Source organism: Phascolarctos cinereus, unplaced genomic scaffold, assembly GCF_003287225.1.
Source record: "Phascolarctos cinereus isolate Bilbo 61053 unplaced genomic scaffold, phaCin_HiC Scaffold_4;HRSCAF=312, whole genome shotgun sequence".
NCBI lineage: Eukaryota > Metazoa > Chordata > Mammalia > Diprotodontia > Phascolarctidae > Phascolarctos > Phascolarctos cinereus.
The window spans coordinates 582474015-582497771 of record NW_027555847.1 but is presented as its reverse complement, the minus strand read 5'-3'; the positions used below and the strand labels follow the sequence as shown (position 1 = coordinate 582497771).

General features: G+C 37.5%; 1 protein-coding gene across 1 annotated transcript in view; it reads right to left on the bottom strand.

The window, feature by feature from the left end:
* The window catches only part of SLC26A7 (solute carrier family 26 member 7), a 200047-nt gene that overhangs the window by 108197 nt on the left and 68093 nt on the right, over positions 1–23757 (bottom strand). Inside the window, exon 4 of the mRNA XM_020972903.2 lies at positions 15548–15712. Coding sequence (XP_020828562.1) covers positions 15548–15712 — 165 coding nt within the window. The remainder of the gene's footprint in view (positions 1–15547; positions 15713–23757) is intronic.

The window sequence follows — 23757 nt, the reverse complement described above, 5'->3', positions numbered from 1 at the left end:
AGGTTCTGTGAAGGAGTTCCCCAGTATCAAAGAAAGGAGTAAGGGGAGGGCATATTAAAAGGTTCTGTAGCTCCCCAAAGCTGAGGCCCTTCAAAAGGGGGAGAAAGAGTGAGAGTGTGTGTGTGTGTGTGTGTGTGTGTGTGAGAGAGAGAGAGAGAGAGAGAGAGAGAGAGAGAGAGAGAGAGAGAGAGAGAGAGAGAGAGAAGAGATGAAGGAAGGAAGGAAGGAAGGAAGGAAGGAAGGAAGGAAGGAAGGAAGGAAGGAAGGAAGGATGGATGGATGGATGAATGGATGGATGGATGAATGGGGAAAAGCCTCTTGAAGGAAATGACACAGAGTAGAATTTTAATGCAGATAAGAATTCTGAGGCAGAGGTGAGGAAGGAGTGCATTCCACACGTAAAGAAAAGACTGTACAAGGTCAGTCAGTTAATTAGCATTTATTTAGTGCGTATGTACCAGGCATTATGCTAAGCACTGAGGACACAAAGGAACACAGTCCCTTCTCTCAAGGAACTCCCAGTCAAATGGGGGAGACAACATGGAAATAATTATGTACAGACAAGACAGATATGGGATAAACTGAAGATAATCAACAGAGAGGAGACACTAGCATTAAAGGACTTTGGAAAAGACTTGAAGATGGGACTTTAATTGAGACTTCAAGAAAGCCAAGAAAGCCAAGTAAAGATGAAGTAGAAGGCATAGAGATGTGAAAAGGAATCCTAGGAACAAGGAACAGCAAATAGGTTGGAACAGAGTATGAACAGGAGTAATGTCTAATAGGTCTAGAAAGGAAGGCTGGGGCCAGAGCAAACAAGGCTTCAAATACCAAACAGAGGATCTTGTTTACATATTGTTATCTTTTTGCATTTTAGAAAAATTGGAGGGGGGTAGTGTGAGGAGGGGGCAGCCAAGATGGTGGATTAAAGGTAACTCAGCTGAATTCTCTCAACATTCCCCTCCAAACAACTTTAAAATAACTCCTGAAATAAAATTTTGGAGCAGCAGAGTCAACAAAAGGTCAGGCTGAGACATTTTTCAGTCTAAGAAAACTTAGGAGGTCGGCAGGAAAAGTCTTAGCCCGGAGACGATAAGGGGATGGACAATTGGTCAGAAAGAGATTGCAGGGAACCCTCTGCCTGGCACTGGGTAGAGCTGGCACTGATTGGCAACTCTATCGTCCATACACAGTTCTGGGCCAAAGTTGCAGAGAGGAGAGGAATGCTTTTGATGTCACAATGGAACAGAGGCCTTGGTCATAGTCCCAAGGCAAAAAGAACATTAGTGCTTATGGCTGCAAGAGACCAGGGGACTTGGTTACAGTCCCAGGCCCAAGACGAGTACTAGAATTTGTGGCTGCAGGAAAGCAGGGGCCCTTCATGGGTAAAGACCAGAGCACAGATCAGGAGAGCAGTGACCATACCTCTCTCTAGACATGTATCACCATGGAAGCACCAAAACTTGCAAACCCCGGAGCTAGCTCTAAAAACAGAGGCATGGAAAGGCCTGAAGCTTGGGATAATACTTTCCCTTTCCCAGGTGAGCAGATCCCAACTTTAACATAAAGTCAAGAAATAGGCTGGGAAAATGAGCAAACAACAAAATGACCATAAAAAGCTACTATAGTGTCTGGGAAGGCCAAGACATAAACTCCAAAGGAGAGAATGTGAGAGGTACAAACAAAGCCTCAAATAAAAATGCTAACTGGACCCAAGACCAACAAGAATTCCTGGAAGAGCTGAAGAGTTAAAGAAAGAGATGAGTAGTACAGGGAAAATAATGGGAAAAGAGTGAGAGTGATACAAGAAAATTATTTGAGAGAATTAACCAAAAAGAAGCACAAAAAATACTAAAGAGAATAACACCTTAAAAAACAAAATTGACTTAATGGTCAAAGAGGTGCAAAAATCCACTGAAGAAAATAATTCCTTAAAAACCAGAATTGGCCAAATGGAAAAAGAAGTACAAAATTTCACTGAAAAAATATGATTCCTTAAAAGTTAGAATTGGGCAAGTGGAAGCTAATGACTCCATGAGACATCAAGAAACAATAAAACAAAATAAAAAAATGAAAAAATAGAGGAAAATATGAAATATTTCATTGGAAAAACAACTTACTTGAAAAACAGGTCAAGGTGCGATAATTTAAGAAATGCGATAATTTAAGAATTACTGGACTACCTGAAAACCATGATCAAAGACAGAGCCTAGACATCATATTTCAAGAAATCATCAAGGAAAACTGCCTTGATATCTTAGATCTAAAGGGTAAGATAGAAATTGAAAGAATCTACCAATTACTTCCTAAAAGAGATCCCAAAATTAAAATTCCCAAGCATATTACAGCCAAATTCCAGAGCTCCCAGATCAAAGAAAAAATATTTCAAGCAACCAGAAATTCAAATACTGTGGAGCCACCGGCAGGGTCACACAATATTTAGAAACTTTCACATTAAAGAAGTAGAGGGTTTGGAATATGATAATCCAGAAAGCAAAAGACCTAGGATTACAACCAAAAATAACCTACCCAGAAAAACTGAACATAATCCTTCAGGATAATGAAATATAGGACTTTCAAGCATTCCTAATGAAAAGAGCAGAGATGAAAAGAAATTTTGACATTCAAACACATGACTCAAGAGAAGCATAAAAAGGTAAACATAAAAGAGAAATCATAGTGGTCTCAATAAAGTTAAACTGTTTATATTCTTATATGGAAATATGATACTGGTAACTCATAAGAACTTTATAATTGCTAGGGCAGTTAAAAGGAGTTTACATAGACAGATGGCATGGATGTGAGTTAATTATGTTGGAATGATCTCCAAAAAATGAAGGAATAAGAAAGAGGGATACACTGGGAGAAGAAGGAAGGGAGAAGTAGAATGGGAAATTTTTTCTCACATAAAAGAGGTATGCAAGGAAGAGCTTTTAAATCAAGGAGTAAATGGGGTCGGGGAGCAATGCTTAAACCTCATTCTCATCAGAACTGGTCCAAAGAGGGAAGAATATATATATATATATATATTATATATATATATATATATATATATATATATATATATATATATATATATATATATATATATATATATATATACATACACACACATACACACACACACACTCAGTAAATTACCCAATAGGGAAACAGGAGGGGAAGCGGATAAGGGAAAAGGGGAGGGGAGATAAAAGGGAGGACATATTAAGGAAGATGGCTGTTAGAACCAAAATAGACTTTTGATGAAGGACAGGATAAAAAGTGAGAAAGAAGAAGAAACAGAAGAAAATTGGATGGAAGGAAACAGAATGTTAGTGATTGTAACTGTGAATAGAAATGGGATAAACTCATCCATAAAACAGAAGCAGATAGCAAAATGGATTAGAAGCCAGAATCCAACAATATGTTATTTACAACAGACACACTTGAAACAGAAAGACACACACAGAGTTAAAATAAAGGGCTGGAGCAAAATCCAATATGCTTCTGCTTAAGTTAAAAAGGCAGGGGTAGCAATCAGGATATCAGACAAAGCAAAATCAAAAATAGATCTAATTAAAAGGTATAATCAGGGAATTTCAATAATAGATGACAGACAGACAGATAGATAGATAGATAGATAGATAGATAGATAGATAGATGGATGGATGGATGGGTAGATGAATGGATTGTTGTTTGTCATTCATTTTCAAAGAGCACCAATGACATCAAGGGTGATGTCGTGACTTGTGTGTGAATTGGATTTAAGTGAGGCAGAGTTGTACATAATCATCAGCCTCACTCTCTTTTCCAGAGTCATCAAAGTCCAGTGGCAAGACAAGAAAATGACTGGCAAAGGCCTGAAATGTAACGGATGACCTTGGTGTCTTTGATGTCTAACCAAGCTCTAACCACTCCACAATGCCTGTTTCCATTGTCTTCATGGACATTGGAACAAATTGTTCTCATTTGTTTATTCCACTGGAAAAAGTCTTCACATGCTTGGAGTAGACATCTAATCACTAATGGGAGACTCAAGCTGGTTTAGCCTCTCTGCCAAGATGGTTTACTGGGGGTATAGCCACTGGGCATGCTACAGCTTCTTGGTGCCAGAGGGAAACTACATTTTGCTAAAACATACCATAGACAATGAAGTACTATAAAAACAATTACAGCAAGTTTCTCTGATAAAGCCCTCATTTCTCAAATATATACTAGGCATAGAACTGAGTCAAATTTATAAAAATAAGAGTCATTCTCCAACTGATAAATGGTCAAGCAGACAGTTTTCAAAAGAAGAAATCAAAGCTATCAATAGTCATATGAAAAAATGCTCTAAATCACTATTGATTAGAGAAAGGCAAATTAAAATAATTCTGAGGTACCACCTCACACATACCAGAAATGACAAATGCTGGAGGGAATGAGGTAAAAATATGAACACTAATGAACTATTGGTGGACTAGTGAACTCGTCCAATTATTCTGGAGAACAACTTGAAGCTAGCCCAAAGAGCTATAAAACTTTGCCCAGCAATACTACTATGAGATCTATATTCCAAAGAAATTAAAGGAAAAGGACTTACATGTCCAAAATATTTATAGGAGTTCTTTTTGTGGTGGCAAAGAATTGGAAATTAAGGATATATTTATCAATTGGTGAGTGGTTGAACAAGTTGTGGCATATGAATGAATGTGAAGGAGTACTATTGTGCTATAGGAAATTACGAGGAGAGTGGCTTCTGAAAAACATGTTAAGACCTATATGAAATGATGCAAAGTGAGCAGCATGCACAGTAACAGCAATGTTGGACTGATGATCAACTGTGAAAGACTTGAATACTCTGATCAATACAATGATCCAAGATCCCAGGGATTCATGCTGGAAGAAATGCTGTCTACTTCCAGAGAGAGAACTGAACTCTGAGTGTAAGCTGAACTAAAATTTTCCCACTTTATTTTTCTTGCTTTTTTTAAAAAAAATATTACTAATATGGATATACATTTTGATGATTTCACTTGTATAATTAATATCATATTGCTTGCCTTCTAAGTGAGTAGGAGAGGGGGTGAGGAGGGAGAGAATTTGGAACTCATAAGTGTCCTGTGCCATTCTTCTGGAAAATATGGGAGAAACAGTCTAGATGGTAGTACAGTTAGGTGAACTGGGACTGGCTGAATGGTAGAACCCAAAGCATATTCATTAATAATTCCATGTCAACTTCGAATGAGATGTCTTTGCTCTCCAGAATCTCAACACTGAGCTATGTCTCTAGGCAAAATGTGGATGACTGCTTATTAGGTATGTTTTAGATGGAATTCTTGCTCAGGTAGAAATTGGACTAGATATCTGGCCAATGAAGTCTCTTCCAACACTCAGATTAAGCATCTCCCCTGCCATTGAGGCTAATAAAGCTCTTCATGAGATAAATAATTGTATCTGACATTGATACCATCTTGATTCTGTTACATTTGACTTGCTATATTTCTCATTATGTCTAATTTATAGTTACTGGGATCAAATGTTGAAGCTCAATCAGAACTTTACTAGCTGAAAAAATATTTCCTTAAGAAATGAATCAGACTTTTGTTGTTGTCATTGTTGTTTTAACTTATGAGTATCAGTTTCCTTATCTGGACAATGAGGGAAATGGACTATAACACCTCTCCCAATTCTAAAGTTCTGTGCCTTTCTGCCTGGAACGAAATGTTATTTGCTACTCATGGGTTTATTTCTTTTATATGTTTCATTGTTTTAAAGCAAAGATCAAACCTGACCCTGAATAAGAGATATGAGAATGAACTTCTTCTACTCTTTGAGAAGTAGGAGACTAAGATTGTAGAACACTGAATGTACTAATTTACTCAGTTGATGGGTTGATTAGGTTTGCTGAACTACTTCTGTCCTTTTATTTATTATAAGGAATAATGATTCTCTGAGCAGGTGAGGGGAGAGATATTTAGGGAGGATAAAGGAGATGTAAAGGCATCAACAATATTTTAAAAAGCAAAGATTAAAATCATATTTGCCCAAGTGAAAAAGAAAAAATATGAACCACAAGCCATCAAGATTACCTCCCCAAAAGAATTAACACAAATAAGATGTCAGAAAACATTCAAATAAGTCTCATCCTCAGAGTCTCTCCTTCCACCAGCACAAGCAAAACACAAAGGGGAAAAAAGACAACATTCCGTTTATTAAGAAAGCTTCCATCCCAACATTCTGATCAGCAAATGCAACCCACATTGGGAATAAATCCATTGGCTGCCCCTGCAGGGGACAATTTAAGCCTAAGACCCAAATCTTAGCTGGGGGAAGCATAGTATAAGTTAAAAGGCCAGAGGCAGAATGGGTATGTGAAATCTTTTTGGAGCAAACTTGCAACTCAGCATTCCAAGGCCCAGGTGGCATCCAGCCATCCCTTGTTTAGAAAAATGAGTTTAAGTTGAATTACTTGAATACTAAATTTTGTGGTGATGCATTTTTTTAGTGACTTGTGGGGGTTGGAAGAATAGCCCAAGATGGTTGAATTGCAAAAACATTTGCTCTCTGATATAGAGTACTAGGGTAACCTTTGTTACAAATTCCATATAATTGTTCCATGTCCGAATTGGACCTGCCACATTGTCTATTCCCCACATCACTGATTGAATCAAGCTGGACCTCAGCAATTCCTCCTCCCCAACCCTGTCATTTATTCCAGCCATTTTTCGGGGTATACTGTGATACACAAGAGGAATGTCACAATATCTGCACAGAAAATGTGGGATTTAATAAATCACTAAAGCACGTTCTTTATTCCAAAATCCCAAAGGTCCTATGTCTTCAAAGGAGATTTGTTCTCCACATAGAAATCTCATTTGTACATATTTAATTGTGATCTCATTCTCTATAAAAGAAAATGTTTCATTGGCTCAGCTTCTCTTTTGACGTTTCCATCCCACTTTATTAACATTCTTGGTTCCTGCTTTTCAGCCCTAAGGGGTGTCCAAACCAGAAAAGTGTTTGTAGTTAAGTGTGTGTATATTAAGGGTGGAGGAATGTATTGGGGGGAAGGGGAGGTTAAAGGGAGGAAATGAACTTGTTTTCCAGTAGTGAAATGCTATGTTTTTAAGGAAAAAAAAATAAAACTTCCAAGAAGGGTAGTTCGAATGTATTGCCAAACTTGTCTTTGGCCCTATGTATGGTCTGACATGTAAAACTGTACACAATTATGTACTACAGTATGCATATAAAACTGATGTCATGGCAACCAGCTTTGCCAAATTCATTGTATGCTGCTGCTGACTGAGATACTGGCGCCATCTCAAAGAATTCCACATGTGCTAATACGCGCTAGGAATTTTTGAAATTTTTATAGTGCCTTTTGGGGAAAACATCCTTTCCAATAAAGTGATACTTCATCATTTCTCAATGATTTTTTTTAAAAAATTACTCTAAAAGGTGAAAATTTCCCCTATTTTGGGAGATACACTAAAATATAAGGCAAATGTTTTATTCTATAAGGAAGTCAGGAACATGTGAATTTAACATAAAAGCAGAATCCTCAAGACAAAAGTATTTTCTTTGTGCCTCTAATACTGTCTCTCATTTTTTTTCTTGTATTTATTACAGCATACAGTTTATGAGACTGGTCTGTACTGAGGTTTCTCTTATGCCCAATAGATGGCAATATTCCTTTAAACTGAAAACCTATACAAAAAAAAAATTATCTAGGATTTTCCATTGCAACCTAGAGGTCAAGATTACACAAGTTGACTCTTTGGTATGATATCTCTCTCTCCTTCCTCTTCTCTCCTTTCTCTCTCCTCTCTCTCTCTCTCTCTCTCTCTCTCTCTCTCTCCTCTCCTCTCCTCTCCCCATGCCTTATGAAGATTAACAAACCTAACCCTTGACTTCAAGAAATCACAGCATCAAAGTATTCCACCATAAGAATGAATCTCAGAAGCCACGTAATTTCCACCCCACCCTCCATACATACCACAACAGGGATCCTCACTAGCAGACAGTTGAGAAGCAGCAATCCATGCAGACTTTTGCTTGGAATTTTCCAGTGAGGGGGACCTTATTCATTCATTATCTCTTGAGGTTTCTCATTCCTATCCTGGATAGTTCTAGTTGTTTGTTTTTCCTGACATTAAGCCTTAATCTACATCTTCTCAACTTTTGTTCTTCATTTTGTCCTTTGGCACCAAATGAAATAAGTCTATCCCTCTTCCACACAACACTTGTTCAGAAACTTAATGACAATCATGTCTCTTCTTCTGGATAAACATCTTCAGTTCCTTCAGCTGATCTTGATATGGCATAGACTCAATATCTTTCCCATTCTGGGAAAGATTCCCTTCTTTCGATGTTTTCCAGTCTTTCCTAAACTATGATTCCTAACACTGAATACAATACCCCAAAGGTGATTTGTCTAAAGCAAAACTATATCATCTGCTTCCTCCTGTAAACTATGACTTCCATGGAAAATGCAAACTAAGATAGTATTGGTGTTTTTGGATGCCAAATCATACTACTGATTCATATCGAGCTTGTAATTCACTAAAAACCCCAGAGCTTTTTCAAGCAAAATGTTCTCTAACTATAATTGGTCCATCTTGAACTTGTAAAGCTGAAGAAGGTAGGTAAATTTTATCTATACGGTTTCTCTGATCTACCAGTTTAGCAGCCCTGACCAAAAAAAAAAAAAAAAGGAAACACTATTTATCCTATAAGGTCTAATTCAGGAACTAGCCCCTTTATAAGGTCTCGCATTATCCCCTAGTTGAAAGCAGTTGTTTCTCTTTGGACTTCATAACTGTTTATATCTTTCCTAAATACATATTCTAATTTTTAACAGTTAATTGTGCACATAGTTTATCTCCCCTACTAGATAGATTTTTTAAAATGCAGTAACCTCAAAGAGCCATCATGGCTTCAGTGGGGGCAAATCACACAAAATAAATCCACCTTACTCCCCGGCATGTACTCTTTGATCCAATGACACCGGTCTCCTGACTGTTCCACAAACAAATCGCTCTATTTCTCTGCTCCAGGTTTTTCTCTGGCTATCTGCCATGCCTTAAATACTTTTCTTTTCTTTGCTCCATCTGCTGATTTCTCTGGCTTCCTTTATGGCCTAACCAAAATATCATCTTTTACTAGAAGTCTTTCCCAACCCCTCTTAACTCCTTGTCCCTTCCCTCTGTTAATTATTTCCTATTTATCCTACATATATAGCTTGATTTGTGTATATATATATATTTTTAATTGTCTCCCCGTTTGATTGTAAGCTCCCTGAGGGCAGGGATTGTCTTTGTCCTCTTTTTGTGTCCCCAGTGCTTACAACAGTACCTAGTAGTAGGCGCTTAAAAAACATTTATTGATTGATTGGTGATTGACTATTTCCTTAATAATACTTAATAAACATGTATTGATTGACTATTTTAAAAATGTAAAGATGAGAGAAAAGGAATCTTAGAGATGGAAAATAGTAGGGGTGGAATAAATTTAAAGCTCGGCAAATAGTCCAGTTTTTCTGGAATGCTGTGAAATAAGTTAGAAAAGTTAGGTGGGAGATGAATTGTGGACAGCCTGGAATGCTAGGAATAATATTTTTATTTAATTCTATATACAATCAGGAGACATTGAAGGTTTTTGAGAAAAGGGTTGGTGTGATTTGAGTTGTACCTTAAGAAGATTGCTCTAGTCGCTTTGGATGGGAGGGACAATGGTAGTAGAAAACCATTTGAGATACCTTTACCACAGTCCAAATGAAAGGTGATAAGGGTTTATTTGCAAAACTTAATCCCATGCCTCTGATCTAGACGGGGATCTATTCTCACCTCCCCTAGGTAAGTGATCCAGATGCAACTTTAGGCTTTCATTTCTAGCACTGATTACTCTAAAACTGACTATACTAATGAGGACATTCCAACTGCCCCATAATAAACCATGCACAGTAAGGTATTCCATGGTTAAATATAACTCTTAGCAAACTACACGTTTTTGACTAAGCAATGACCTCATCCACCAACATGCCAGGAAACAACATTTCACTGTGTTAACCTCAAAACAGGCAGGAGCTGGGTACATGTATGTATAAATGGGCCAAAGTTCTATACTCTCATAAACAACAAACTTCCCTTCTCAATATCTTATCATCACAATGCAAGGTGAAAACCACCTCAATTAAAAGTAATATGAATTCAGCTTGGAGCCAGCCATCACGAAGCCCTCAAATCTCTAATTCTACTATCATTTTATTACAAGACCTTAGTTGTCAAATGAGGCTAAGTAGGTGGAATGGGAAAATTTTATCTAAAGAAAAGAAGACCAGGATGATAGGAGAGAGGCTTCCAGCACTATTTAAGTATTTAAAGGATTTTCATGTGAAAGAAAGATTAGAATGGTTGTATTTGGCCCCAGAGGTCATGGGCAGGGACAATAGTTAGAAGTTGGGCAGATGTTAGTTCAAGATAAGGACAAACTTTCTTGATCATTGTGGACCACCTTAGTGAGCAGATGGGGAGAATAGGGAGTCCTCAATTTCTTGAGGTTTACAAGTAACATCACCTACCTAGGGGTTGGTCAAAACAGCTCTTGAGACTCTGAGACTGTGTGGTTCTGTCAAAAATCACTTTCACTTTTTTGGCACTGTGTTCATCTGAGAACCAAATACAATCTTCTTTGCCACCTACATAATAAGGCTATAAAATGACAATTTCACATGTCAAGGGATGCATTAGGCTAGATGAATTTGTACTGCCTCACCCATCAAGACAACTCAACTCTATGTATGTCACATCTGTCTATTAGAATGGAAGTTTGTTGAGGGCAAGAATTGTCTCACTTGAATCTTTGTATATCCAGTCCTAGCATAGTGCCTGGAACTAGTGGGTACTTAATAAATATTTGATTCAATGATTCTAAAGATATATCAAGAAGTCAAGGACCTAGAATTGTTTGTGCTGTACTGTCACCACGGAAGCTCTATCCACTGACAAAGATAGCAAAAGTGCTTATAACTTATAACTTGAGTAATAGAAAGTTGACGGAAGCTCAAAGATGTTAAGTGATTCCTTTGGTCACAGAGCTGGCAAGTCTCAGGAGCAAGATTTGAACCCTGATCTTCCTGGATTCTCACATTCAATCCACTATGTCCTGCTTTCTAAAGATATCACCCTATGGCTAATGTGGAAATATGTTTTACATGATTTCACAGGCATAATGATATCATATTGCTTGCCTTCTCAGTGGGTATGGGAGGGCATGGGAGGCAGAGGACTTGGAACTCAAAATTTAAAAAGAAAAAAATATTAAAAATAAATAATAAACTGAAATGTAAAAAAAAAGATACCACCTATGAAATAAATAAACAATATATAATTTGTTGTCTTGGAAAATTCTGTTAAGATAATGTGCCTGTTAACTAGGATTTATGTTTGAAAAGGAACTTCTAAAGTGTTCAAACATTTTTTTGGCCTGCCAAAGCATGTCAGAGACATCACAAAACTGTTAACAGATCCATTGTGCTTTTCTGAAGTGTCTGCCTGGCAGAACTAACCTATTATTATTATATGGTACTAACAATGGGACTTCACAGGAGATAAAAGGCAGTTCTACTCAGCAGGGTTCTAGCAGCATGGCATAGGTGTAACTTCTGATGAAGCACAGAGGATGAGGCAGATAAGTGGCCTATCACCCAGAATTACTAGAAGTCCTTCTAGATAATAGGCCATCTCTGGTGAGATACCTAGAAGACTACAGGAACTCTTGGTGAGACTGATCACAGTGTCCCAAGTTCTACCTCTGCTTTGCTTCTGCCCAAATTTTAACCCAATGAATAAATAAAAGTGAATGAAAAAACATCCATTAAGTACTTTTTCGGTGCCAGGTATTGTGCTAAGCATTGGGAATACAAATACAGAAGTAAGATAGTCTTTGTACTTGAAGAGCATTTACATTCTGATAGAAGGTGGAAATATCTATCTATCTATATCTATATCTATAGACAGATATATCCATAGACATCCATAGATGGAGAAGTAATGGCCAGGAAGGGGGACTTTGCCTAGGGAGTCATAGGGATGGTGAGTTGGTGCACAGGGCAGTCAATGTCCCTAGGGAGAGCGTGAGAGGAGGTCTGTACTCACTCAACAATCAAAACAGCTCAGTTCCAGGATAAGAATTCCAAATCCGAGTGGATTATGCCTCAGGGACTAGGGGCATGATTTCAGGAGTTCCAGATCAAAAGGTGCTGCTCTATGTACAGAAATAAAAGGCGGTGGCAAGACAGGCGGGAAGGTGGCCCATGTGGAAGGCTGGATGGAATGTGAAGTGTGATTTGGTCTGGGCCCAGCCAGGTTTGTGGATTAGGTGAGTCTGCTTCCACTTACTCATCAGTCAGAACAGCTCAGCCCCCTGACAGGAGTTCTAATACTGAAGGGTAACTATTATCTGCATGTGGTTGAAACATTTCAATCTACTACACATGGGCAAACTCTCTTGGGATTGATGATAACAGGCACTGACTGCAAAACCCGTTACCATTTTGGGTCCATTTCCTAGGACCTGAAGAATTGGCTTAACAACCAACCAACCAACAGAAACCTTATCCTACTCATCACGGCTGCCTGCTAGTTTGATCTAGTTTCTCAAAAGTGTCATATTCTTTGATGCTATAGTTTAGATAAAAAAAAATTGCTATTTTTCCTGCCTATAGCATACCTTCAATTCAGTTTCTGTTCTGTTTGAGTTTCTTGGGAACATGATCATCCATTCTCCACATATACAACCCAATCCAATTGCCTACTGATTAAGCACTTGATAAGCTGACTAGGGAGCAGATACAATGAATACAGAGAACTAGCCTTGGAATCAAGACAACCTGATTTCAAATCTTGCTTGTGACACAAATGACTAACATGACTCTATGCAAATAACAACCTTTCATTGCTCTACATGACTCTCAAAGACTATAAATTGTAGAGAAGGGGTACAGATCTGCATTGGTAGAGGTAATTACTTCATTGAAAATTCCCTATACCGGGGCAGCTAGGTGGCACAGTGGATAGAGTACTGGCTCTGGATTCAGGAGGACCTGAGTTCAAATCCAGCCTCAGACACATAATATTTACTAGCTGTGTGACCCTGGGCAAGTCACTCAACCCCACTGCCTAGCAAAAAAAAAAACACAACAAAAAACAAAGATTCCCCATACCAATGGAATTACAAGTCTGAACACAAACAAAGAAATAAACCCACCATAACCTCATTTCCATAACCTCATTACTGGTGATCCCATTAGCTATTTGCTACTCAATATATTCCATAGATTAACTTGAACTATCCAAAAATACAATGGGCTTCTTTATGAGGCAATGGGTTTTTCATCAGGAAAAGTTAAGATTATCACTAAATGGATATTTTATATTTGTGTTTCTTTGGGGTATGGAAAGAACTAGATGGTTGCTGAAGTCTATTCCAACTCTAAAATTCTAAGATTTTTTTTATTCTGATGAAAACACTGAAGAAGCCATATGTGACATCTGACCTATGCATTTCAGCACAGAATAAACTATATAGATTCTTTGCTTTTGTTTGATCTGGGGTGTGAAGTTGAGTTGATGATGAATCCTGGTGTTTGACTTCTTAGTGGAGAAGTTGCCCTTTTGATTGGTTTTCCAGTTTCCCCATCAAACAAAGGCATTCCTGGCCAGGGTGTTGCCCATGGAATAGACTTCAAGGACAGTCATCAGCCTTGCATTGCTAAATAAATTCCTGGGCCATGAGGTTTTTCTGATAGCGCGTGGTGCCCAACTTTTGCCTCCTTCAGCCTTTGATCAGTCAATTCAAAGCAAAATGCCAGCCCCACAAAGTGATAGGAGGTCAAGTCATTGTCACGTGATCTGACACTACCACATCATTTCCCACTTAACTGAAAGCTCTTTGAAAGCAGGGGCTAGTTTTGTTTTTCTCCATATCCCTACTTCTTGGCCCAGTACTACGTATATCCTAGGTACTTCATGACTGCTTTTTGACTTGACTCATCAGCACTTTGAAAACAAAATCCTCTATATATGGCATCTCCTAGATGACAGTCTCCAGTCTGTTGAATTAAAGTCTTGCAGATGATTAAGATTATATGCTGGCATTAATTTCCACAGTCCATGTGACATCCATCCATAACAATGACTTTAAAGAACAGACTGACCAATGACAGGCTTATTGCTCAAACCTGCTTTATCCATTATAAACGCTTATAAGACCATTCTAGAGCTAGAAGGGTCCTCCACCTCTTCCACTTTACAGCTGAGGACACTGAGGCCCAAGGGGTTAAGTGATTTGCCCAAAGTCACCCATGTAGTATAGCAACCAAGGCAGAATCTGACTTCAAGTTCTCAGGCTCCAGAGCCAGGTTTCATTGCACAACCACTGATGAACCCAAGAATTACATCATGAAATAATCCTTGGCATCACTAGCAGACATTAGGCAGTTACCAGGCAAGTTTGGCTGACCCCAAAAGTTTGCTTGACTATACTTTCACTTACTCAGCAGGTGTCACAGTAAGGGAAAATTATGAACTCCTGGAGAGTCATGGTTCTTTAAGTCAAATTCCATGAGAAAATTAGATCAATGCACAAAACCTAATAACCCCTTTGACCCTCAGGGCCAGGTGGCTTGCTGCTGAACTGGCTGTCTGAAGATGGGGTTCCTTCTGCCAATGTTTTACCATGGATCTGGCTGAAAGTCACGGGAAGAATTTTATATGGCATATGGTTTTGTTAGGAAACTGGGTCAGTCTTGGGTTAGATGGTTAAAGAGTGAATTTAATAGCATGTTTGATTCTGCAAAAGAAAAACGGAAGAGTCATTTGCTCTTATCCTTACCCGATTATGGTATGGTTTTAGTTTGTCTTGTAAGTGATTAATTTTAAATGAACTATTTCTCATTCTAAATTGTATTTCAAAAACCATAGAATATCTTATTTGAATAAAGGTGTCTAGAGAGACAGTTTAGCAAAGTAGTTAGAGTGTTGAACTTGTAGTTTGGGATACCTGAACTTGTTCCTGCCTCTGATACTTAAAAACTATGTGACTCTGAACAAAGCCACTTAAACTCTTTGAACCTCAGTTTCCTCAACTGTAAAATTAGAATGATAATAACTATAATACCTACCTTGATGAGTTTCTGTAAAACTCCAATGAGATGATGCATGCAAAAGCCCTTTGCAAACCTTAAAATACTATAGAAATATCAGTATTAATTATTATTGTTAATATTATTATTATTTCTCAATGGAAAAAGTACTGAACTTAAAGCCATGGGATCTGAGTTTGAATTCCAGTTCTGTCACTTCCTGTGTGACCTTAGACAGTCCATTTAACTTGCCTAGGACTCAGTTTCCTCATCAACAAAATGAGGGAGGTTGAGCTAGATGACCTCTGGGGTCCCTTCCAGCTCTAGATTTGTGATTCTAATACAAATATAAACCATATTCTTCTCGCTAAATTGAAGGTGAAAAGAAAACAAACCAAAATTAAAAAGAAAAAAGTGAAAAGGACATGACAAACTCACATAAAAGAATCCCAATGGTCCTGAGATATAAGGCATTTTCATTCCAAGGAGATACTTGACTTGTGAGGTCACAACATGGGTGGCAGCTCCAGTTGTCATTGCACTGATCACAGGCTCTGTTAGCAAGAAAGTGGCACTGCCCAGGTGAAGCACAAACATGGCGATCTAGGGAACCAAAGACAGACAGGCATCATCTGTAAGTCCATTCAAATGCAATGCTCCTGAGCTCCTAAAATGATCATGTTATTAGGAAGCACCAGGCTATCCATAAGGAATAGGAAGATCCATTCATGAACTGAAAGCTCCCTTTGTCAGAAACCGACATCAGTGCTGATATGACATGAAACACATTGTACCAATTTGTTTTATGCTTGCTCCTAAGTAAAGTTCCCAAGCCTTTTAAACAAAATTAGGTGCAAAAGGAAAGTTCAGTTAAAGTTGTAAATTTCCCGATTTTGAAATGGAACCAATCCAAAAAAAAATTTTTTAAAGACACGTCCAAATACATAACAATAGCAATAGTATATAAAAACCATATATTATTCAAGGAAACCAAAAAATAAGGAAATTGACAGCAACCCATTGCTAATGATGAACCCAATTCATTCCTTCACATCTGGTGGGCTTGAGTCTTCCCAGGCACGAAGGAAAGAAAGGGATCTTTTGAGACCCTCCGAGATTCAGAGATATAGGCCCCAACTGTTTTGGCTCTGTTCCCTCTGACAGCACCTGAAAGAAGACTTCTTGGAGTTGATATTCTGAGTAGAAATGCACAGGGGGAGAGAGAGGGAAAGAGTATGGAAGAATCACTATTGAAAGAATGTTCTCCAAATCTAGCCCTCCCCTAACACTCCCAGCATTACTCCCCAGTCCAATCTACACAAACGTATTAACATACGAGTGAAGCAGTAGTGCATGGAGTCCTGAAAGAGCTAGTGAGAATGGGAAGGACAAGGAATTCTTCTTCTATCCTCTATTCCCTCCTTTGAATAGTTCATCCACGGTGAGAAAACACAGGCTGACACCCTATCTCTGCCAGAAAAACAGTGTGCCTCACTGTGTCTTAACACATTTTTTTTTGTTTTTCTGTTGTTTCAGTCATGTCTGACTCTTCGTGACCCCATTTGGGGTTTTTTTGGCAAAGATACCAGAGTTTGTCATTTCCTTCTCCAGTTCATTTTACAGATGAGCTGAGGCAAACAGGGTTAAGTGACTTGCCCAGGGTCACACAGCTAGTAAGTATCTGGTCAGATTTGAACTCAGGAAGCTGAGTCTTCCTGATTTCAGGCTGGACACTTTATGTACTGTGCCACTGCCCCATCTTAACACATATAGAGCATTCCATTTTCTAAGAATTTTGTCAACACTGGCATATGATTACAATACATTTGAATTACAGCGTATGAATATTTCCCCAAACACTTGTGAATAAAAATGTTTTATTTTTTAAAATTTGTGCTTCCAGCACCTAGCACAGTGCCTGATCCACAATGGAAAATAAATACTTACTGATTTACTGATTGATACCATATCCAATAGTTATCCTATGTGTTGACTTCATAGCACAAAGAGAAGACAGGTAAGCCATTCAGATAACTAACCCAGAATCTTAGAATTGTAGGCTACATTTTGAGTCATCTTTCCAACCTTTGATCAGAGGTAGAAACACTATTCTGCATCAACACTCTCTACCTCCTGACAAGCAAGCATTCTCTGAACACTTCTAGGTATTGAAAGTTATTACTTTGCAAAACAGTCCCCTTAATTTTTGTAGAGATCTCATCATTAGAAATTAGAAAATAACTTTGTCTGTCAGCTCTGACTTTGCTTTCTGGAGCCACGTAGAATAAAGCTGATCCCTGTTCCACATAAAAACTTTTCACGTTTTTGAAGGCAGCTATTAGATGGCTCTTTCTTCTCTTTTCCAGATTTCTTATTTCTAGGCTTTTCTGTTCCTTGTGTAAATGGTTAAAAGCCCTTCCTAGATTTATATCACCTGTAAATTTGATAGGAACATAATTTATCTTTTCCCAAGTCAATAATGTGCATGTGTGAAAAAAGAGGGAGAAAAGGAGAGAGAAGAGAGGGAGAGAGAGCAGGAAGACAAGAAAGAAAAGAAGAAGACCAAGAAAAGAGCCCTGCCATATGCCACTTAAGACAACTCTCCAGGTTCACATGAATCCATAAATTAATACTATTTGGTAATGGTTGTACAAGCAGGTATGAATTCTTGTTACCGTAATAATCATTGATCTCATATCTTTCACTTTGTTTGAAAAGATAACATTAGGAACTTTATCAAATGTCTTGCTAAAATTAAGATGCACTGGTTTCAGCATTCCTCTGTTCTACCAGTGAAAAAAAGAAAAACAATTTTAAAAAAAGAAATGAGATTAAATCAGCACGACTGTTTCTTTAGCATTCTACAGATACCAAATAATCTGTTCTACAGTTTTACCAGGAATCAGTGTTAAGTCTGATAGTCCACAGTTTTCTGGGATCTACCTTTTCCCTCAGGATAATAACTGTTCAGCTCTATTCTTCCAGACCTTCTATTTGCCACTCTTCCTCAAAGATTATTGAAAGTAGAATTGCACAATGTCAGGGTTGGAAGAAATCTCAAAGGTTATCCAAAAAACTCACAGCTCCACAAAAATGCCCTCTACCACACAGCCAGACTTTGTTTGAAAACCTCCATTGGAAGGAAACCCATTATCTTTGGAGGCAGCCTAAATTCATATTTGAACAGCTCTAATTATTAGAAAAACTCTTTTCCTAAATCAAGCTTTAACTTACTTGCTTCTTTGAAATTTTTACTGATTCCTTCCATTCCTGTGTTCTGGAACCAAAAAAGAGTAAGTTGAATCCCTCTTCCAAGTGTCATCCCTTCAAACATATGAAGACAGCTATGATGCCCCACCCCTAAATTTTTTCCAGGCTAAACATACTCAGTTCCCTCAATCAATCTTATTATGACATATAATCTTGAGGCTCTTTCCCATTTCAATTATCCTCTTCTGGGAAGTCTCCAGCTGGTGAACATTCTTCCTAAAATATGGTACCCAGCACCAAACACAACACTCAAAAATCTGTAGTAGGGCAATCCCTGCCCTAAAGGAGCTTACAATCTAATGCAGTAGAAAGCAATTCAGCAACCACATTTCTTTCATTCTTCTATTAGTGTTCTATATGAATGGGTAATTTGAAACTGGGACCAGAAACAATGAGACAAGGACTAAGTCATTCAGCATCTAAGCCAACAGATTTGAACTCACTTTAAGGATTCCATTACTATTTATCTTGACTTTCAGTTCCCATTTCACTATATTTGTTCTATATTTACAATGATTATCAATTTCCTTGACACAGAAAATAGCAGGAACATCAGAGTTCAATTTTTTTAATTTGTTAAAATCACACCAGTTGGAAAAAGCAATAAATGTATCTTTCCCTTGTTCTTTTTTGCCCTGAACATACCTAACAAATTTCTTTTTATTGTGCTTATCATAAGCTCATTCAGGAGTTCTGCCACCCTAATATACCTAATAATATGTTATAACCCATATAATAATGCATTTTAATAATACAATAACACCTAATAACATGTTGTAAGTCACATCATATATTTGTTCTTATATTCTTTATATTTCCTTCCTTTCATCATTTAGGATAATAGGATAGATTTAGATCTGGAAGGGACCATAGAGGCCATCTGTCCAAGTCCTTCATTTCAAGAGTGAGGAATGGGATCAGTAGAGGTAAAGTGACTTGGCTGATATCACAAAGGTTGACAGGAGCAGAAGCAGGATTCAAACTCAATTGCTTTGATTCCAAATCCAGCACTCCCTACTGCATTCACACAGTGGAAGTACTTTTTAGTCCTGTGGCCTTTGGTTTGACTGTTCTTCGCAGAACTTCCATTTAAAGGAGAAGACCCATTCATTCCTCTCCAGGCTGCACTTCTGATTTTTTCCCAGAATTTTTCTCCCATGCTTCCACACTGGGTACCTTCCTCCTCCCCTGCTTTTCGTCTTCTTATTATATATTATCTTCCTCCATTAGAATGAGGGACTGCCCCTTGAGGGCAAAAACTGTCCTACTTTCTGTTTGTATTAGTATCCCCAGTGCTTAGCCCATAATAAATGCTTAATAAATGTTTGCTAACTGATTTTGTTGATTATATCTGAGAGTTTCCTATGCAGCCACAATGGTTTCTTTTAATACTTATCTTTTAAATCTTCATTAGGATCATTTGAGCTTTTTTCATCACATCATTTTTGAGATCTTTCCATAATTTCTTGAGACTATAACCATAGTGTCATGTCTTTGAATGTCCACTTTCAAAATCTAGAATATCTTCTATTAGCTATGTTCTCTTATCTGGTCATCATAATCTCTGGGATAAAATGGTCACTTTCTCCTAAGGTTCCTGTCACTTCCACCTTACCAAATAGCTCTTCTCGGTTTATTGTGACTGAGTCCATTTGTAACTTCCTTTAACTTTTTGAGAAATAAAATTGATAGCAAAGCAACTCAATTTCTTGAGCCTTCAGTGCCTCAACAGAATGACAATATATGTCTAAAGAGTTGAGAGGCTCAATCATTACTAAAACTTCTATCTTCGGTAGTTTTAGGATCTGAATCTGGATCAGAAAGGCATTGACAATCTGTGTACATTATCAAAAGAACATCATTCCTGTTTCGCGCTCATTTTTATCTTCATCTGAATGTCTTATATACAAGTGCTTGCCCTCAAAAATTACAATTATGTTTTGTCAATTACCTCTCCTGTTTCTTTTCAAGCACAGCTTATGCAAAGAGTCTACGATTTCTTCAGCATGAGGAACTGCTGGTTTGGAAGCTTCCTGCACGAAGACACATTGCAATTTATCTATGACTTAATAGGTAAGGCCAAGGGACATCATCTCACACACATGTCCTCAGGCACAGGGCCTTAAGAGGGTAGCTGGATTCAAAGAACTAATAAGTGCTAGAGGTAGATTTGCTCCTAGGCTTTACTGACTCCAAAGTGAACATTCTATACATGACATAATTTTACCTCTTAAAGCATACCATACCTTACCATTACTATATTCCATTCAAGAGGCAGGTGGGTAGCACACTAGATAGATCGCTGGGCCTGGAATTGGAAAGACCCAAATTTGAATCTGGCCCCAGATACTAACTGCATGACCCTGGACAAGTCACCTAATCTCTGGCTCAGATTCCTCATTTGTAAAACGAGGATAATAATAAATCCTACTTCCCATGGTTGTTGTGAGGACTGAATGAGATAATAACTATCAGCACTTAGCAGGGTGAAGAATGAGGAGAAAAGTGCCAAGATAAAAATATAAAACCAGATACTATAAAGGATGACAAATGTAATGTGAAAAACATAATAGTAGAAGAGAAAGATGTTGGAAGAAAAAAGAACTGGAATTATACTTCTGGTTTTCAAATGCTTAACTGCACCAGTGGAGAGAACAAGAATAATAAACATGATGAACTTGTTTTTATTTTTTTTATAATTAAAACTTGATTTTATCAATAACTTTCAGTTTTATACCTTCATTCCTAAAGATATTCCTTTCCTTTGCAAAACATCATTTATAACATAATTTAAAAAAAAAAAAGAGAGAAGAAAAAATCAGTTCAAAGAAACTAACCAACACACCAACTGAGTAAGAAAACATGTGTAATGTACCTCAACCATAATCCCCACTTCTGCCATAAAAGGAGGGAGGTGCATAATGAGTTTCATGACAGGTGATATAATCAGTGCTATATAAATGCATATAACAGGTGCTATATAAATGTTAGCCATCCTCATCATCATTGTTAAGAGGAGGCCTATCATATCAAGTATTGCTGAGATTTATAAATGTTACATTTTTTGTTGTTGTTGTTCAGTAGTTTCAGTTGTGTCTGACTCTTTGTGATCCTATTTGAGGTTTTCTTGTCAAAGATACTAGAGTAGTTGCCATTTCCTTTTCCAGTTCACTTTACAGATGAGTAAACTGAGGCAAACAGGATTAAGTGACTTGCCCAGAGTCACACAGCTAGTAAGAGACTGAGGCCAAATTTGAATTCAGAAAGATGAGTCTTCCTGACTCCAGGCCCAACACTCCATCCACTATGCTGCCTAGCTGACCCTAATGATGCATTTACCTTATATTAAAAAATTCAAAATCACATTCCTCAGTGGATATGTATTTAAAAGATATGAACAAATGGTTCACAAAAGAATAACTGGAAACTATTAACAATCATATAACAGATTTCTCCAAATAACTAATAATTTAAAAATTTAAATCAAAATAACTTGGGTTTTTTCTCACACAAAGAAAATTGGGAAAGATGACAAAAAGACAGAGTTAGTCTATGAGGAAAGGCAGACATCCTCATAAATATATTGTTGGTGGAGTTGTGAATTGATCCAACTATTCTGGAAGGCAATTTGGAATTACTCTAATAAAGTGACTAAAATATCCATATATACACTTTGACTCAGAGATTTTAACTGTGAGGCATGCTACCATGAGGATTTGGAAAAAATCAAGATTCCATATATAACAAAATATTTATAGCAGTACTTTTTGTAACAGCAAAACATTACAACATAGTGGATGTCTGTGGAGAAATGGCTCAACAAATGGGGGTGCATTATTGTAACAGGCTACTGATACTCTAAAAGAATTATTAATACAGAGAATTCAGAGAAGCATTGGAGAACTTATGTGAACTTGTGCAAACAGTAAAAGACAGAATAGGAAAACAGAAGTGCGAGATTATGGTTGAGGTACATTACACATACTGTCTGACTCAGCTGATGCATTAGTAGTTTCTCTAAACTGTTTTTTTCATTTCTTTTTTTTTTAATTGTTACAAAGAAGAGTTCACTGGATAGAAAAGGAAAAGCAATATCTTCAGGAGTGAAGGTAGAAAACCCAAAGTTACTGATAAAATTTAATTTTTAAAAAGTCCATTATGTTTATCATTTATACTCTCTCCACTGGTCCAGGTAGGCATTTAAAAACCAGTTTAAAAACTAGTTCCTTTTGTTCCCCATCATCCTTGTCTTCCTCTATTGTGATTTTCACGTCACATTTTTTGTCCTTTATGGTATCTAGGTTGATAGATTTATCTTGACATTTCTCTCAATTTTTTATTTAAAGTCTTGTTATTCTGGTTGGGAGGTTTAAACCAAATATGTTTTTCTGGTCCTCATGAAATATGCTCCTTCCTTACTTAACAGCCCATCATTCTGTAATCTTGTACCATAGTCTTAAAAACCAAATCCCATTCATTAATGCTATCTATTTATTTAGCTAATGGTTCACTTTATATATCTTCCTTTCTGATCTAATGTCTCAACCTCTTGCTAGAAGAAGAAATGAATATAACTTTTACTCCTGCATCCATTAGAAAATTTTTCCTCTCTGGAAGTCTTCCAGAGGAGACTGGATGGCCATTTGATGGGGAATTTGTAAAGGGGATTATTGTTTCAGCATAGGAGGCTGGACGAGATGACTTGGGGTTCCTCTCAATTCTGAGATCCTTTGGTTTCCTGATCTGGACTTCAAAAATCAAATATATTTTGATTTAAAAGACCTAAATATGTGTGTTCACACACATACACACACATATGTAGGTGTGCGCATGTGCACATATAGACATATGTAGCTTTACAATTTATACAATTCTTTCTCCATAGTTACCATGTGTTAATAATATCTTTATTTTACAGATGAGGAAACTGAGGCAAATAGGGTTAAGTGACTTGCCCAGAGTCATAAAGCTAGTAAATGTCTATGGCCGGATTTGAATTCAGGAAGATAAGACTTTCTGACTTCAGGCCTAGCGCTCTATCCACTGTGCCACCTAGATGCCCAATAATTTTTTGTTTCTTGTTCAGATATTTCAGTTATGTCTGACTCTTTGTAATCCCATTTGGTGTTTTCTTGGCAAAGATCCTGGAGTGGTTTGCCATTTTCTTCTCTAGCTCATTTTACAAATGAGGACACTTGAGACAAACAGAGTTAAGTGACTTGCCCAGGGTCACACAGCTAGTACATGTCTAAGGGCAAATTTGAACTCGGGAAGATGAGTCTTCCTGACTCCAGGCCAGTGTTCTATCCACTTAGCTGTATTAAGTGACTACTAGTTCCCAGTTACATGGCCAGTAATCGATGAGACCAGGATGCAAA